This window comes from Urocitellus parryii, chromosome 5, assembly GCF_045843805.1.
Source record: "Urocitellus parryii isolate mUroPar1 chromosome 5, mUroPar1.hap1, whole genome shotgun sequence".
In the NCBI taxonomy this organism is placed as follows: Eukaryota; Metazoa; Chordata; class Mammalia; order Rodentia; family Sciuridae; genus Urocitellus; species Urocitellus parryii.
This window is the reverse complement of record NC_135535.1, coordinates 67,950,759-67,968,694: the sequence shown is the minus strand read 5'-3', so window position 1 is coordinate 67,968,694 and position 17,936 is coordinate 67,950,759. Positions and strand designations below refer to the sequence as shown.

The window sequence follows — 17,936 nt, the reverse complement described above, 5'->3', positions numbered from 1 at the left end:
AACCAGAGATGCAGGAAGAGCCCAACCCTTCTTTCTCCACTCACCTTGGGACCTGCTAGACCATCCTGACCTGGGAAACCACGGTTGCCAGGAGCACCCTGGAAAGAAGCAGGAAGGAGGCAGTGAGTGAGAACATTCCTAACACAACAGTCCCTGGAGAGAGCCCCGCTCCAGGCTCCAGGGGGTCCATCCCATCGACCCACCAAGACAATTTCTTTGGAGCAAGATTCTGAAAGGTCAACTTCTTGACCCTGCCCCTGCCTTTTGAGGAAGGAGCTATTTTGTGTCATCCTGGGGTACAGGGCACAAATAGGATAAGGATCCATGTCACGGATAAGGATCCATGTCACTCTGGTGGTGAAGGGAGTAAAGAGGAGTTTGCTTTCAGTAAAAGTCACGGGACTTGGTAAGAATACAGGGCCAGGTCTGAGATGGGGACTTCTCGCCCACTTACTCTTTCTCCGGGGGGACCAATGGGCCCAGCACCACCAGGCTCTCCACGGGCACCTCTTTTGCCTTCTTCACCAGCAGGACCAGGGGCTCCCTGAGGGCCAGCGGGACCCTGAGAACCAACACAAAGAGAAACAGGGTGAGTCTTTACTGACGCTGGGGCAAGTACCGGCCCCCAAGTGGAGGAAGTGGCCCTGGAAATGTTCTAGGGCTGGGGCACCTGAGAAAGTGGGGCCATACAGGAAGGGTAAAGTGGCCCAGGAGAGAGATGGTATAAAATTCAAACTGGGAGCAGAAACTTCTTCAGGGTTCTCTAAGCCCTGTTAACTCCTCCAGGCACATGGGAGAGGGCCTAGATGGGGGATGGGCTCTGGGGGAGGGACCTAGGGCTGAGGGGATGCTCCCACCCCAGGACAGTAGCAAGGAAGACAAGAACTTGTGGACATATACTCACAGGTTCTCCCTTGGGGCCTTGTTCACCTTTGAAGCCAGCAATACCAGGCTCACCCTAAATGAAAGAGAGAGAGGTAAGTACTCACGCTGGATTCTCTCCCACCTGCAGAACCCTGCCAGCGGACACTGGGGTAAGGTCAGGCCTGGAAAGCACAGGAAGGACAGGCTCGGGGTCTGACTCCAGGAAGGTAGGTAGGACTTGGTGGTTACTTCAGGTTCTTACCGTCTGACCTTTTGGACCAAGAGGACCAGTTGCACCTTGAGGGCCAGGAGGACCACGGGGTCCAGGGAAGCCAGGAGCACCAGCAATCCCAGGAGCACCCTGTCAACGTGAGCAGAAGAGGCGAGTCAGGGGAAGGCTGAGGAAGAACTGAACCCACCAGAAGCAGCCCCAGGGCAGCACTCACAGCAGATCCTTTGGCTCCAGGAATGCCATCAGTTCCAGGGTTACCCTGAACAAGAAGATAGTGTCATTGTGAAATAAGCAGCAGAGAATGAACCCTAAATGCCTCCCAGCCCGCCAGGTCCCCTTTGGGGGTCTGGGACAGGTCCACTTCAGGGGTACATTGTTTCAAGGGAAAGACTAAAGACACAGACGTGTCTGGAGGTCAGAGGGCAGGCATTAGGCTAGAAAAAAGGTCTGGTGACTGGGGTCCTCACCACTCAGAGGGCCCCATGGAGTCAGGATTTACAAGGCTATAGACCCTGGACCCTCCAGGCCAACAAGGAGCTGCACTTACGGAAGCACCAGCAGGCCCAGGGGACCCAGGAGTACCAGGTTCACCTCGAGGGCCTTGAGCACCTTCAGGACCACGGGCACCGGTTGGGCCGGCCTCACCCTGGAAAGAGAGCAGGAGGATGAAGAGAAGAGGGTACCACAGCAGATCAGGGCCAGCTGTGTGTACCCACCCTTGTGTGTGAGCACACAGGTCCATACCTGCTCACATATGGGCTTGGTTATCATTTTTGTCCCCACCTGACTGAGCTTGATGACTTGATGACCTCCCACCTCCTGTCTCCACATGGTCACAATCACACAAGTGCCTGCTTGGTTACAGCAAAAGGCAGCTTGCTGGGTCTGTCTGCACCCATCAGAGAAGCCTGGGTTAGAGGAGCTGCCTTCTAGCAGCAGAGGATGATGGACAGAGGGTCTGGATGGAGAGGCACTGCTGTCTTCCACCACCTTCTAGTTTCTATTCCATGAAGGAAAGGAGTCTTAGGGAGGTGAATTTCCAGTCACCTGGACCTCTGCTTCCTTGAGCGTCTTAGCTCAAAGTGCTATTGCCTCCTACCTGGCTGCTGGGGGAGCAGTGCAGCCCAGATTCTGGCCCAAGCCTGTTTGAAGTACCAGAAAGGCAGGGCAGAAGCAAGCTGAGACAGGAGACCCAACTCGCCTTTTTCCAGCCCTAACAGCAGCCCAGCCCCCTCCCCTGCAAATAGCCTCTGTTTTTCTTTTCTTTTTTTTTTTTTTTCCTGAAAGTTACAACTTGCTGAGATCTGGGCTGTCTGGATGGGGAGTCCCTGGGGAGGGCTGCTGACCTGGAGAGAGGTCAGAACTGCCTCAGGTTTCTTCTCAACATTCTTGCTTCACTTTTGTAATTATTGTTTTCTAAAGGTCAGGCCCCCTCACCTTCCGCTGTCCCTCTTCACAATGGGTCTCCTTCACCGGGCTCCCGGGGGCCTCAGACACTGTCTGGTTGCCATGGAAACCCCCAGGAGGGGAAAAGCAACCTGATGCCAGTGACACACGGAGGCTCCTTATTCATTCCCAGGGAGGTTCACACTGGAATCCCTCCTGGGCTGCTGGGCCTTTCCCTGAACTGGCTGGCCTCCCACTGGCCTCTATTCATCTTTGGAAGAACTCCATTGACATGGCTTAGAAGAGCCCAGCACCCCAAGAGAAGCAGAAACAAGAGGGGCCAGAGGACAGCAAGGAGCAGTCTACTTTGCTGGTGCCCTCTTCCCCTGCCCAATTCCCTCCAGCAACCCCTGGGTCTGCCTAGCTTTTGGACCCCTCCACCCTTCTCTCCCTACTGTTCTTCTTCCTCCAGGGATTCTGGGGTCCCCCCATCTTTCTCTCCTGTCTGCCTTTCCCCACTCTGAAGCTGTGACAGGACCTCCAGCTTCCATCACCCCATCTTCCTCTCTCTTCCAGTGGGTCACTAGGTAGATACTGGGCCTTCTTCCTTGCTTTGGTGGGGAGCCACAGTGGATGGGGTGGGGGAGACTTCTCAGAAGGGAAGGGGCATTGTCAAGGGGTTCCTTGCACGGGTAATGGGAAAGGGAGTTTCTCAGCCCTCCAGACTCCCAGCAGGGCACATACCTTGGCACCAGGAGCACCAGGGAATCCAGGACCACCAGCAGGACCAACGGGACCCTGGAGAGAAGAAGCAGGAGAGGCGGGGAGGAGAGGTGAATGCAAATTCATCTGGGCAGAATCTCTTCAGCCCCCAAAGGGAGACACCCCACCTCAGACTCCTTTCCCGATTTGTACTGATTTTGCTCTGTGTCCATTGTGGCTGAAAGTTCCTGGATAGAAATTATGCCCACTGCCTATGTCCCCTATGAACTCCACAGAGATGCCTTGCTTTGCTTATCTTCAGAAGGCAAAGCAAGTTTCTGAGTATATACGTGGTGAGAAAGCAGTCATTTCTTTGGCACCCTGCACTCCCTCTCCCTCCTTTCCTACAATAGTCAGCTGCTGCTGTGATACACCAGGACAATGTGCACCCTGCAGTCTTTGTGGGCTACTCAATGGGACTGAACAGGCTCAGCCTCCTAATGAGGACAAAATGGACTTACCGGAGGCCCAGCAGGACCTGGCTGGCCATCATTGCCCCGGGCACCCTGCAAGTAAGGAGAAAGAGGCAGCCATGTGAGAAGTGTCCGTAGGTCCAGTTGTTCCGCTCACAGCCCACCCTCACAGAAAACATGGGAGACAGACAAGTGCAGGGGCATCACAGGGCTGAGCATGAGGAAGGCTAGGTATGAGCTACAGGAAGCCTGTGAGGGATCCCCTCTATGTCATCTGCACCTGAGGGTGTCAGAGGGCAGCTGTGAGCTTATTCTCATGTTAATGAAGCTTAGGTGATTTCCCAAGTAGCCCATCATTTCTTCATCACCGGTTTATAATCCAAATATCCCCAGCTTTAAGTCTGAGTTATCAACAACACACTTGGTGAATTGGGAGAAGGGAAATGAAATAGCCCAGCAGTGCCCTTGACTCAGTCTGTGCTGCCTGTGCACAGAGGAAGCACTTGCAAGGCTTGATTAGGCATGGTTAAGGCATGTTTAGGTCTTGGTTAAGGTCTCCTCTTGGTAAACTCCAGGCTGCTGCTGTGCTCTGGCCCCTCCCCACATTACCTGATCTTAAGAAAAAAGGAGCTCAAAGGTTGTCTCCTGGTGGCCCAGGAAGCAGCAGCTCCATGATGGAGACAGAGCACCAGACTCACTGAGCTCCTGCCCTTGGAAGACTCAGCTTTGCAGAGCAAGGCAAGGCTGCCAGTTCCTTCTCTACAGCACTTGCAATTTGAGGGTTTCCCAGGTAATGAACACCTTCTAGATCCTCTCTGTCAAGGCCCCATAGGGTCCAGGGAACTTGATCCTAACTCCAGGAGCCATCTAACTAGGCAGAGCCAGGTCTGGGACCTGGTCCTTGGCAGGGGCCCCCAGCAGGTCAGGAGGAGACCTTGCCCTAGCTGAGCATTGCCTGCCAGTCTCTGTCTCTCTTCAGAAGCCAAAGGAGAAGGATGCTTTGTGAGGAGCTCTGCTGTAAATAAGACTCAATCTTCCTCCTGACTATGGTCCATTTCTCCTGCCTGAGATTCTGGACTGACAGTCAACAGGAAAACAAGACAAGACTTAACCAAAGAGATATCAGAGGAACACACAGCCTCAGGATTCCTGCAGCTCTTTGGACTGCCTGGCTGCTTTGGAAAACTGTGTTCCTGGGGAAGCCATGGGGCACTCTTCCTCCAGGGGTCAGCCAGCAGAGCCCAGGGCATTAGCAGAAAGGAGCTGCCTCACTGTCCTAAGAGGCCAAAGCTAGGCCAGAACCTGCCAACTTTCCTTGCAGCAGGGCTGAGAAAAAAGGTACCATCTGGCCCAAGGAAGGGAACTCATGAGACAGAATGCCACCTTCTGGAAGTCCAGGCTCAGAAAGCCACTGGGATGCCTCAGAGTGGAGGCATAGGCAGTGGGAGGTGGGGCAAGGAAGGGCTCAAAAATAATGGTAATCAATCTTCTAAGCCAAATCTTAAACACTCACTGCCAGTCTGACTACTGTGGGGACCAGAAACAGCAAGGAGAAGAGAGACGCAAGGCCCACTATACCCAGCAAAGAGGGAGAACAATATCAGGGGATGTCGTCTTTATCCCTCATGGTTGAGTCACTGTGGCTCAGAATCTTGCTTAAAAGCCCCCAGCCAGAATTCTGCTAGTCTGTTAAGCCACAGGGTTTCTTGGCAAGCCTGATACCCTCTCATCTTCTTACTCAAAGTGACCCTGGGGAGAGGCACTTGAGCACCTCTGACTGACCAGTGGGGGTCAAGACGGCTTATTATTTCACCCATCTGCAATTGAGGGAAGTTTCTGCCAAATAAATACATCGTATGGGCAGCAGCACCACTGAGTGAAGCCATGTATTTTGGCTAGCCCTGGGAGGAGGGGCCTCTGAGCTTGGGTGGCTGGGGTAGGAACCAACAGAAAGCTTAATCTTTCCTAAACACGGCTTTCATCACATCACTCGCCTGACCAAGCACCTACAAGGCCTCTCTATTGCGAAGGGATCCAAGCTAACCGCCTCCATCTGGCACCTGCGCCCTCCATTGACTGCCAATCCCCTTGCTAGTAATTTCCCACATTAACTAGAGGCCAGCAGAGTCTGAGGCTGCAAAGCACCATTTGTCTTAAGCTATTTAACCTTTCTGTTTCCTCTTGAATAAAATAAGGAGAAGAATAGAACCTACCTCACAGGATGTGGGGGAAAATTAGATGAAGAAAAGCATAAAAGGTATTAAACATAAGAAGGGCCCAGAAGATGGGAGGCCACCGGTATCATATAGCATCACTAGTGGCACTATCAAGTGCACATGCCCATGAGTCAAAGCTGGACTCTTGTTACTCTTTTCTAAGATACCATCATCTGAGCAACCAGGAACAGCAGAGCTAGTTAAGTTTCTCCATAAATTCCAATTGGAATGATTGGGGAGGGGTGGGGGATGCTGAGGGGTTACCTGAATAATCCAGACTGATTAAGAGAGAACCCTGCTCTCACCAACCAACCCTCCTATATTCCTCCCTGTCCTCCCACTGTGCAGGCCCAGCCTGGAGATTTTTTTATGGGCACAATCAGGATGAATTCTTCTAGGATTACAATACTCCCTATACCTTGCCAAGTTGTTTTGAGGGTCAAGTGTAATAAGCATGTAAACCCTAAAGTGTTGGCATATGGTGGCATTTGGCTTTGTTGATTACTTACTGCAGCACCAGCAGGGCCAGTTCGTCCTCTCTCACCAGGCAGGCCGCGGGGACCCTGGAAAACATAGCCCAAGTAGGAGTTGGCTTAATAGTGCTCTGTGTGATGACTTCTGCCTGCAACGCCTGCCCACGTCCAGGAGGCTAAGGTGAGGAATTGCTGATGGCACTCCCTTCCTGGCTAGCCCACAACTCCCCAGAGCACCCACAGGGTTTTCTGCCATAAAATAGAACTCAGGAGTGCTCCTATTGCTATCTATAGAGAACCTTGTTATGGGCACTTCTTCTTAGAATAGATGAGCTTCCAAAATGGTGAGAATAAACAGAATTTTAAAAATTGAAATATAATTTGAGTGTATATTCACAGTGCTATTACAAGGAAATGCTGGTGAAACCTTGAACAAGCCATCTATCTAGTACGTGTTGCTTTTTGCTCATAATCAGATCAAATCTACAAAGCTGGGATATCTACTTTACACAAAGAGAAAACTGGTGTTTGAAGTAAAGCCATCTGATAGGTATTAGGAAGGCCCTGAGGATATCTGGTGGCCTCCCTGCCAGTGACGTTCATACTCACCATTGGACCTGGAGAACCATTCTCGCCAGGGGAACCACTCTCACCCTGAAAAAAAGACACACAGGGTCAATGTCTGGAGCCTCGGCTTCCAGAAAACTCCCAAGAAAGCCACTGAAAAGCCTGGTCATCTCAGCTAGCACTGACATACTGTAACAACTTCAGTCTTCTGAGGGACAGTTCGCAAGCCGGAGAGCCTACTGTTCATCCACCAGGAAGCTAACTTGGGTATTCCCAACCAACACTGTTCTAATGTTCTAGCTCCATAAATTCTGCAGCATCTCCTTGGCTGGAAAGAAAGGCTTTGTGTTTTGGCTATCCCTCGCTATGTACTTTCTAGTCCCTTACCTTTACACCCGGAGCACCAGCTTCTCCCTTAGCACCATCCAGGCCTGGGTAACCCTAAAGAATGAAAGAAAGCATTCAATCACACTTACAGGAACTCAGGCAGGAAGAAATGCACATTCTTTTCTCCCAGGCAACCCTTTTCTTGCAACTCCCACATCCATGATACTTACTCTGTGACCTTTGACACCAGGAAGGCCTGGAGTTCCTGGGAAGCCTCGAGCACCCTGCAATCCAAGGAAGAGATGCTCAGCACAGAGTAGAATGGGTGAAGGCTACCCTGGACTGCTAAGAGCCTGCAAAGCCAGCCCATTCCAGCCACCAAAGAGGCGCATGCACCTCAGCATCTGGATGGCTCATTCAACCAGACCCTGAGCCCTCACCCTTACCTCCCCATCTGTGTTCACACAAACAAGATTGTAAGCATAAATGTGTGACACAGGCAGGCACCACCAGTACTTGATTTTAGTTGGAGATAAAAATTAAAGATGGTGTAAGAAGGGAGACTCCGGGAAAGGTGTTTGAGGCCAGGAGAGGTGGGGCTTTACCTGAGGGCCAGGAAGACCTCTTTCACCAGATTTTCCAGGTTTTCCAGCTTCGCCCTGAATGAAGAGAGAGGACTTCATTTTTCTTGGAAGACATGTTAGCACAGCTGGCCTACCCCAGAGCAGCATCTCTCCCTAGCCTTCCGTGCCTTTGCCCACCAACCTATTCATGTCACCCACTTTCCTCAGATTCCCATTCCTCAGATGCCTCTCATGGTCACAGTTTATTCTTTTGCAAGCTCCTTGGTCCTTGTCAGCCTCCACCTTCTCCTGGCTGGCTCTCTTTCTCCCCCTGGCTGGGCTCTGCTGGCTGGGCTAGTATGCCCTAACCTCAAGAGATGTTACTATCTAATGCTATTCATAAAAGCAGCTTGAAAGCACCAACTCTTGCCTCTTCACTTTATTTGCATCCTTTGTAGACATCCTGACTCAGGCTGAGCTTTTTCTAACTCATTTACAATTGAGATAATGTTGGGGCGTTGAATGATTTCTCTCTTTGTTTGTTCTTCTCAACATCCTTCCGCCTTGTGTTTTTCCTCTCCCTTCTCAATTTCCCTTCCTGAGGCTAATGATGTTTTCATTATTTCCTTTCTCATTGGATCCAAACAGTCTCCAGGAAACTTGAAAGCTAAGTCTCAAGTGGGCATGCACAAGGAAGGTAGAATCAGAGTTTTGGACTGACTCTTGTTCCTCAAGATGCTTCCACCCAAGTACCTCCCTATCACCCCCCCAGAACACACCCTGTCGGGGTCTTTTCAAAGGAGGCAAATTCCCATTTGACTACCCGGGTATACTCACATCATCACCAGGTTTCCCAGGGGGGCCAGGAGGACCACGGGGACCCATGGGACCCTACAAACAAAGTAAAGATGGTTAGAGGGGGAGACACCTAATGGTGAACAAAACTCAGGGATAGTAGTTTTGAAAACCCATTCTCCTATACAGAAGAAAAGATCAGAGTCAAGGTGCAGAACAGATCATTGTCCAGGAAGTGATGGATAATGCAGGCTAGGGGACTGTCATGTCAGAGTTCCTGATGGTCTAGCCACATTTGGTTCTCTTCCAGAGTTCTTCCATAGCCAGGAAGTGACATCTTAATTTTTCCTGGGCCATCTCACTGTGGGAAAGAGCTGGCAGAACCCAAAAGGGGATGGCAGCTAGGGTCCGAGGGGTCTATCATCAGAGGCTCTCCAGGGTACAGTGGGGCCCCTGCTGCTACTCACAGAGACGCCAGGTTCACCGGGTTCACCAGGGTTGCCTTGAAATCCTTGAGGACCCTAAAAAAGAAAATGAGGATATCAGGCTGACCCCCACAAACCATGCTAAGATACCAGAGAGTTTGACAGGCACCTACAACACCCCCAAGAGGAAAAAACTCAATACTTACAGGAGCACCAGCAGGACCTGGAGGTCCTCGAGGTCCCATGGGGCCCTGTATTAGAACAGAAAATCAGAGGTTTACTTATATATACTTCACCGGTGGCCTCCAAGATGCCACCTTCTCCCAGTCAAACGCCTGGACAAAAGAAGATACTCTATGGGCAGGGGCCCTACAGTGGCTGCTCCCTCTTATTTCCCACTCCTCACAAAACCATCCATTTTTATTTATAGGCACCATTTGGATAGAGAAGTTGGCCTTGCTTTCTCCTGGATAGGAGCCATGTTTACTAAAGTCTGAGTTTCATTTAGCATGTGCCAAGTCAGGACTGCAGGGCTGATATTTCCTGCTGGAAGTCTTGTGGATGCTGGAGAACAGTGGCTGCTGTCTGCCTTCTTCAGTTCTCATTCCAAGAGCAATAGCGACTGGCCTTCTAACACATCAACTATATGTATCTCTCCATCCTCCTTTTCCTTAGTCACTCCAGTGCATCATTAAAACTGGCATCCATCACCATTAAAAAACAAATATGTTGGGCTAACTAAAGGGTCGGTTACATAACTGAAGGAGAAGAGCTGCTCTAAGCAATTATCTACAAAACAGAGATTGTCAGACTCTCTGGCTCTGCTAAGGGCCACCTCCTGCCATTTGGGCTGCAAAGAACTATTGTCTTTTCTTACCATTGGTCCTTGCATTACTCCCATCTGGGCACCACCAGCCTTCTCATCAAATCCTCCAGCCATCTGGGCAGCAAAGTTCTGCAAATCAACCCAACAACATTAGGAGGTTGAGAAGAAGTAGGCTCTTCCCACTTGCTGGGCAGCTGTATCAAGAGATAAAGAAGTCTACTTGGATAATCCCTGTTAGAGACTAATCTGGCATTAATCAGAATTACCAATGATACCTGAGAAATAGTTTTGGGAATGTTACTAAGTGATAGTGGCAACACTTCATTAAATCCTATTCTTTTTACACTTGAAAAAAATTACAGTGGCAAAAACATTTCACTAGAAGAAGAAGTATTTGGAGGAGTGTCAGTTCCTTGTATTTCATTGTATAGAATTATTTGTATACCCTAAAACATTACATACATTATTTAACATATATTGAGAAATATAGCTAAAACATCACTTTTAAAGGTGGTCTTTGTTCTCTAATGCCCAGCAAAGGACTAAAATCAAAAGTCTTGAAATATTTCAGTAAGGGATGTAGTAGGCGTCTGTGAGCCCGTTTAAGTTTGAGAATTTAAAACACAGCAAACATCAAAATGGCAAACCTGCAAAAACTGGGCAATAATATAATTTGTTGATTGGTTTAATTCCAAGCACGACTTTAGCCACACACCTTTACTCAGTGGGGCTCTTTCATGCGAATGAATAGTTGCTTGGAATGTACTTGGCAAGGACCAAGAATAAATGTCTTCCAAGGACAGTGGTCACTCCTCTTCCAAAAAAATACAAGTGCCCAGTCATCCTTTCCCTAAGCCCCTAAACCCACCTCCAAGAATCAACCACATGGCACAGACATCAGGAAGCCAGGTAACTGAAAACTTTCTTTACAGAAACCCAGTGTGTGTGGGGGGGTGTCAGCCTGTAGCACCGCAGTCTCATTCCTAATATGTGATTCTATGCAATTATAGGGCTGGGGGCAAAGCCCAAGGACAAGCTATGTACACACTACTGGCAGCCCTGGGAGCCATCCAGGTAAGTGCAAGTAGCAATTTAGAAGCCACATTTCTGGAGGGACAGCCTGAGGGAAGGGGAAATGAGGATACTTACTCCACCGAGGCCAGAGGGACCAGGAGGGCCAGGAGGACCAGGGGGGCCAGGATTACCAGGGGTTCCAGGCTCTCCATCTCTGCCACGAGGTCCAGGAGCACCCTTGGCAGAAAAAAAAAGGCATCAGTGGAAAGCTCTTCAAGAGCCATCTGATTATAGGCAGCTCTTGAGGACATAGTCAGGCACACATAGGCCTTGGACGACATGGGGAGTCTACAGAGGTCAAGCAGTGTTGTTCTCTACTCACTTTTTCACCTTTGTCACCACGATCACCTCTGGGTCCTTGTTCTCCTGCAGGTCCCTGAAGGTAAAGAACATAGATGACCACAAGTTCAGGAACCTGCAGATCAGTAACCCAGATGCAGCTAGGGAGGGATGGGGGAAGAAACTTCTTTCTTTCTTACCTGAGGCCCAGGAGGTCCTCTGGGTCCTACGATCTGTGAAAGACCCACAGGATGGCCAGTTAGAGGAGTGTACAGGCAACAACCACTTAGAGCAGCAGATGCTCATGATGTGAGAATAATTTGTACTTACATCCTTGATGTCTCCTGGTTCTCCTTTCTGTCCCTGAAACATCAAACATTCACAGGATTAAGCTGAGTAAACCACTAAACCCCATCTAAAACCGTGCCCAGCAGTCCCAGTATTGAGGTGCCCTCTGAAACAGACATCTTCTGATGTCTAAAGAAATAATCAGGACTGGGGATGCAGCTCAGGAGTAGAGCAAAACCCTGGGTTTGATGGCTAGTATCATTAAATAAATAAGTAAGTAGATAATCTCAGACTGGATCAGCCTAGCATGGCTTCTGAAGAAGTACAAAAGGAAATAAAAAAAGCCTTTACCTTTGGTCCTGGTTTTCCTGCAAAGGAAAAAAAAATAGAGGAGATGGTAAGATTCTTCAGATGGATAAGCTCTTGTCACTCAGACACTCTTTTTAGAGGATCAAAGGACATAACCAAGGAAAAAGGCTGCTTCTTGTTACTTCACTGAACCTTTCTATTGGAATGTTAAGGTCACAGTGTCCCTAGGGTTGTTGAGAACCCATGAAGAATAAAGGTGTCTCAGACTTTGCTATTCAAAAAGCAGGCAGCATGCAAAAGAACCAGCAGGGCAAAGAGAAAAGAAAGAGCCCAAGATGGAATCAGCCACCAAGGAAGAAAGTATGAAAAATTCTCTTTCCCCCAAAGGGCCAGAAGCCCTTCTCAATGCTAAACCCTCCCAGAAGAAGAGTTAGGGACTTAGAAAGTCTTACATTAGAGTCGTGTCTCCTTGAAGCAAGCACAAAAAAACAGTAGGACACAGAAGTTACCAAAAGCACTGCAGCCAGGGCCATCCCAAATCCCAAGCCAATCCCTCTCCCACACCACAGCAGCAAAATCCTAGGGCAATCAACACTTCACTGGCCTGGACCCCTCAGAAATGATGGGAAGTCTGTACCATACAAAGAGCCTGTGGTAGGGAAGTGTTAAGGAAAGGCAACTTCTCGCTCCCTTTTCAACTGTCCTTTCTGAAAGGAACAGTGAGGGCTACCCAAGAAGCCTAGATATGTATCACCACTCAGGACATTTGTTTGAGTGCTAGGGAGGGGTCCCCTGCACATATCATCATCCACCAGCACTGGTTTGAGCGGGGAGTAAATAACTACCCACCAGAGTGCAGGGACATGGGGTTCTACCCTGGATCCATCTTCACTCTTTACCACTGAACTCCAGAACCCAGCCCCTCCTCTTCCTGTTAACTTTAATTGGTGGTCAAGTTCAAGGGAGTTAAAAGCAAAGAGGAAATACCACCAATGTTCCATACCTCAAAGTAGAATCCCCCTCCTCTGTCTCCCTACTCACCCGCAGAGGTTTCTCCATACAGAGGACCATATGCGTGGAGGTCTATAGAGATACAAGGTGTAGGTGACAGAGGAGGAATTAACTCATGGTTTGGCTAGAGTATTTGCTCTCCATTGTGGCCCTAGTAATTTGCAGATATGATTTCAGAGAAGGTACTTTTGTGGAATTACATCTGTATTTCCATATGTGTCAGAAGCATAGTTTTTGGAGATGTTGGGTGAGGAAGGACCCCTCTAGTGTCCCGGATTCACTGGGTTTCAACCTGCAAATGAGAAGTGGCCTTTCCTTTCTGCCCCTTTCTGCTGCTGGGGTCCCATGGATAACCAGCCCTTCTGCTTTGCAGAGGTTACCAACATCCATGGCAGGGGGGGTGGTGGTATTTGCTGTGCCTGCAAGTAATTTATTTATGTTAAACAATAAATAAATAAATTACGACCACTGGTAGTGGTGAGGTCAGCTGGGCAGATGGGGCAGCACTCTCCGAAGGGGATCTCAGGGCTGAGGCAGTCTTTCACGTCTTCACAGATTATGTCATCGCAGAGGACAGTCCCAGTGTCACAGACACAGATCCGGCAGGGCTCAGGCTTCCATACATCCTTATCATTATACCTCTGCCCATCCTGCAAACAGCTGCCAGCCTCCTCTGCACCAAGTGGGGTGGAGCAAGCAGAGAGCGAAGGGCAGGTGGGGTGGAGAGCCAGAAGAGAAAGAGAAAGAGGTTGCAGTCAACTTGACATCACTCAAATGCTGAAGAATGTGGAGCACAACTAAGAGAGAATTTATAAATTATTTTTTCAAACATATCATTCATTCTTCCATGTATTCCACAAATATTTAGTATGTGCCTTGTACTCTGCTGTTTATTCACAGTGAAAATTCTGACCCAGCAATTAAGATGGGGGGGGGGTCAATGTACTATATTCTTTTCATCCATCCAGTATGGGGGAGATCTGGTGATGAGGGTGATTTGGAAGGTGTGCAGGAAGAGGACTCTGAGCAGTAAGCCAAGGAATTTAAAAGTAGAGAAGACTGGAAAATGGTGAGAACACAAAGCCAAAGTACAGAGAGGTCTTCTTTTTCACCTTCCTTTAGGAATGTGGAATTTGCTAAATGCAGCTGACAGCTAAAATTTAGTGAGAATGTAGAAAATTCGATCCACAAAAATTAGAATCTATGAACAGCCAGGCTCCACAAAATGTGTATATAAGGGAAAAGGGTCAGGGAAAGGAGGGGTTATTAGAATTAGAATATTGCCACATTGTTTACACCATGTTAGCATTAGGACCAATTTAGGAAGAAGAACAGGCACATTTGAATAACACACTTGGGGCCAGGGCAGACAAATAAATGACTTGAAAGATAAGCCCGGCTGAAGGGACCCCACCCCACCCCAGTGCTGACCTCTAGAGTGCCCCCCCCCCAGAGGCCCTGTCTCCATCTTCAGACAGCACCTCAATTTGTGGACAGGAGGCTTTAAATGCTCGGCCTGGGCTAAGATTGGCCCGTCAGGTCTTGGCCTCCTCCAAGAATGCAGATGAAGAATAGCACCGGACTGGTCCCTCTCCACCAGTGCCCTGCCGTCTGGAATTCATGCTGCAAATGAAACCTGTGCTGACAAGAGCAGTCCTTAGAGCGCCAAGGGCTGAAGAGCCCGCACCACGTGCTAGGGAGCGCCCAGCGCTGTTTTTCTCATCAAAATCCCCAAAGCAAAGGCAACAGCAGTGGATGAATAATAGGATAGAGCCACAAACCCAGTAAGCGTGGAGAGCTACGGACCCGCCCACTGCTCTTGAAGGAGAGAGCAAATCTCAAGATAAATGTTTCTCTTTTCTTTTTCACTAGAAGAAATCCATTTACCCTTTAGGTAAGATAGTCATCGGAAAGATGAGGGGATCCCAAAGGAAACATCGAAGCTGTTGGGTCACACCCACCGCTAAAATGAAGGAGATGAGCAAGGTGAAAGAGGAGAGGGGGCGTCGGTAATGGTGCCCATTCTAGACTATGGAAGAGCCCACTCCCACCCTAGAGGGCTGGGGAAGGAAAGGGGGCGATGCCGGGAGAGGCGGGTGCGTTGAAAAAGCGGATCAGATTTCTCCAGGAAGAGCCGCCCGCGGGATGCGCGGGCGCAGGGGCGGGGCCGGGCAGCATTGGGTGTGAGAGCCACTGGTTGACTCTTTGTGGCTGAGGCTTTGGACGCGGCTCGCCCGCAGACACTGGGAGAGTAAAAAGTGGGATTAAATGACTGCCCCTGAAAGGAGCCAGCACCGTAACTGGATCCCTTAGGTGTGGACGGAGGAGAACAGCGCTACCATAATTGCTGCACGAAAACGGCTGCAGATAGCATCCCAGCGCGCCTGATCCGGTTCCCTTCATTACCCAAGCGCTCTATAAGTGATTCTTTGTGGCAGGCCAATTAAAAAGCTACCTCTTTCGGGGAACTGTTTGCTTTGCCGCCTCTTCGCACAGGGCTGGAGCCCGGGAGGTGGCGGCGGGCTGGCACAGGGGGGCATTGTGGGAGAGGGGGTCGGAGAGTCCCGGGGAACCCACCGGACCCAGCCTCTCATGAATGGGGCTTTTCTCGAGCGCATACAGAGCCCAATTCACAGGTCTCCGCGAGGAACCAGTTTAAATAAATACGGGCAGGGTTTCAGCCCCATCTGGAAGCCATCGCTGCCAATCTCCTAACTCAAACAGCCTTACAAAGGAGGATTGAGGTCTCTCCCCTGAGCCAGGGGCACTTTCAGAGGCGAGGGCTGTGAAATGCAGATGTGGGTCAAAGAAGTAGACGCCAAGAAGTTTCTCTAACTCGTGGAAAGATGGGGAGGAGGGGCGTGGCAGATTCGAGGTTTCTGACATTCCTGACGTCCACGCAGGCTGCGCTTTTCCCCCACGTCACATCTTTGGATCTGCGGACCCCAGGCGTCGCCGAGGTCGGGGGTGCGCCCTGAGTAAACGGGACGAGGCAGTGTGTAAAATCAGTGGTTCAGATGCTGAATAACTTCCCTTGGGAGAAGGAGCGGCGACTGGAAGGTTTGGACCCAAAGAGCTACGGAATTCACTCTGTGCCTGAAAAGATGCGGCAGTGAACGCTCTGCCGCTTAACCGAGTCCCGATGATCTCAATTGAAAACTTGGGGAATTATTTTAGTCACCCTGTTAAATCTCATTGGGCACTAAAGCGAGATCAGTCAAGAAGACAGATTTGTTGGATGTGTGCTTGCAAATTTTGTAAAAAAAAAAAAAAAAAAAAAAAAACCAGTCAGTCTGAGCCTAGACGACGTCCAGACACGCCGTATTCCCCAAATGATTCGGAGCGGGACTCAGCTTAGTAAACTACTGGGCGATGCAGCCAGCCTTCTGCCCCTGGCTTCCTGCTGCATCGCGGACTCCAGCCCTGCCCCCGCCGGAATCAGTAGTTCTAATGAACGGAAAGTCCGCCTGGGTCCGCCGCCTTCCAAATCATCTCTGGCGACAGCCTGGTGGCAGGCGAGAGCGCACAAAGCCTACAAGGCAGAGAGACTTTGATCTCCCCTCCCCCAAAAAAAGTTTCACCTGCGATTGATTTACAATCTGTAACATACAAAGACGGGGCTGGAATCCCAGCCATCGGAAACGTGCCCAAACACGTGGAAAAAAATCCTCTTTACCTAATACACTTTCCAGGCTTCGTTTGTCCTGAATATAATCCCAGACAGTGGACTTTTTGAAGGGGGCAGTGGAAAGGTGCGGTCCGAACTGCCTTTAGACCAAACTGTAAAACTGCCATCTGTAACTATATTCCGCTGAAACAATCACAGCAACCAACCAGCCATGTCCCCTTACACACACACACACACACACACACACACACACACACACACACACACCAGCAGCCTGGCTCAGTGAGTTCCAAAAGCTTAGAAAAGTATCTCATTGAAGTACCTCTGGAAGGAATAGGGGAAGAAGACCTCAGTCTTCTGGGGTGCTATTTTCAGGGCCATTTGAAAAGCTGGTCTGGTTCTAATGTTATCGCCTTTCAGAAGGCCTCTCCTACGGAAAGTTTCTGTAGCCTTCACCCAGAAGAGGGAAGGGAGGAACCCGAGATGAGGGCTGCACCTTACTCTGGGTCCAGCCGGGAGCGGAGGGAACTCAAGATATGCGCCCGAGGTCCCCTAGCGCCTCTCCGCAGCTTTTCTTTGTGGCCTCAGATTTCAGCCCACCAGTGTCAGAGTTAGTCCTCTTTGTCTAACTCCTCTTTGAACCCCTTAACCTCCAACCCCTGGAAGGCTACGAAGTCATCCTTTTCGCTTCCTCGATCGATCTCTTTCCTAGTTCTTCTAAATTCGATGGGCCATAATCTGTTTTGCTGAACTCGAAGTGCCTTAGAAAGGCGAGCTGAATGCTTGTGGACCTATCAGAACTGATGGAAAAGAGCACGTTTATATCGGTGCACAAACTTCTCGAATCCGACACTTTACAAGTTCAATATTCTCGCTCAATATAGAGACCTGCAATTGCCTCCAGCCGCGATCAGCACTGAGGACGCTGGAACGGAGCCCTTCACTTGCAGAACTCGGCTTAGTGAGTCCCTCATATCCTGCGCCTAAATCTCGAGGCTCAACCACTCTGAGAGCCTTTCTAACACCGACTCTTTCGCTCCGGAGCCACAGCAGGCTGGGGACGAGGATAAGAAAGGACGCATTGAAGGGAAGCAGGCAGGGACTTGTGGGCTACTTACGGACATCCTGGCCCTGACACCGAAGGACAGCGGCAACGAGCAGCGTCAGCAGTACCAGCGTCTGGGGAGCCCCGAGGCGGATCATGGCTCACCGCGGGGCCTGGCAGAGCCGGGCCCGGGCGGAGAGCGGCGAGGCGGCAGGAGCGCGGCGCGGGTCCGGGTCTCTACCGCGCCCTCATGCAGAAGGCCCTTGGTTTAGAAGGAGAAGGCGGGAGTCCCGGCAGCCCAGCAGCGCTCTGCGTCTTCTCCCGGCAGCGGCGCCCGTTATATGCACCCGGTCCCTCTCCAGGCTGGCAAATTCACCCAAACCGCGGGCCGCCCCCCGGCCCCCTGCGGGGCTGTAACCTGAGACCCCGCCCCCGGAGCCCGCCCGGGCCCAG

General features: G+C 50.3%; 1 protein-coding gene across 2 annotated transcripts in view; it reads right to left on the bottom strand.

Moving 5' to 3' along the window:
- Col2a1 (collagen type II alpha 1 chain) overlaps positions 1-17,641 on the bottom strand; it is a 30,129-nt gene extending 12,488 nt beyond the window's left edge. The window contains exons 1-24 of one of the 2 annotated variants that reach the window (XM_026400655.2): positions 17,557-17,641; positions 13,277-13,483; positions 11,842-11,858; positions 11,533-11,565; positions 11,403-11,435; positions 11,246-11,299; positions 10,999-11,100; positions 9,901-9,978; positions 9,230-9,274; positions 9,066-9,119; positions 8,641-8,694; positions 7,846-7,899; positions 7,471-7,524; positions 7,301-7,354; positions 6,956-7,000; positions 6,383-6,436; positions 3,706-3,750; positions 3,227-3,280; positions 1,644-1,742; positions 1,311-1,355; positions 1,127-1,225; positions 905-958; positions 455-562; positions 45-98 (exon numbers count right to left, since the gene is read on the bottom strand). In XM_026400655.2, coding sequence (XP_026256440.1) covers positions 45-98; positions 455-562; positions 905-958; positions 1,127-1,225; positions 1,311-1,355; positions 1,644-1,742; positions 3,227-3,280; positions 3,706-3,750; positions 6,383-6,436; positions 6,956-7,000; positions 7,301-7,354; positions 7,471-7,524; positions 7,846-7,899; positions 8,641-8,694; positions 9,066-9,119; positions 9,230-9,274; positions 9,901-9,978; positions 10,999-11,100; positions 11,246-11,299; positions 11,403-11,435; positions 11,533-11,565; positions 11,842-11,858; positions 13,277-13,483; positions 17,557-17,641 — 1,581 coding nt within the window. The remainder of the gene's footprint in view (positions 1-44; positions 99-454; positions 563-904; positions 959-1,126; positions 1,226-1,310; positions 1,356-1,643; positions 1,743-3,226; positions 3,281-3,705; positions 3,751-6,382; positions 6,437-6,955; positions 7,001-7,300; positions 7,355-7,470; positions 7,525-7,845; positions 7,900-8,640; positions 8,695-9,065; positions 9,120-9,229; positions 9,275-9,900; positions 9,979-10,998; positions 11,101-11,245; positions 11,300-11,402; positions 11,436-11,532; positions 11,566-11,841; positions 11,859-13,276; positions 13,484-17,556) is intronic. The other variant, XM_026400656.2, reaches the window with a different exon arrangement.
- Positions 17,642-17,936: the final 295 nt, after the last annotated feature.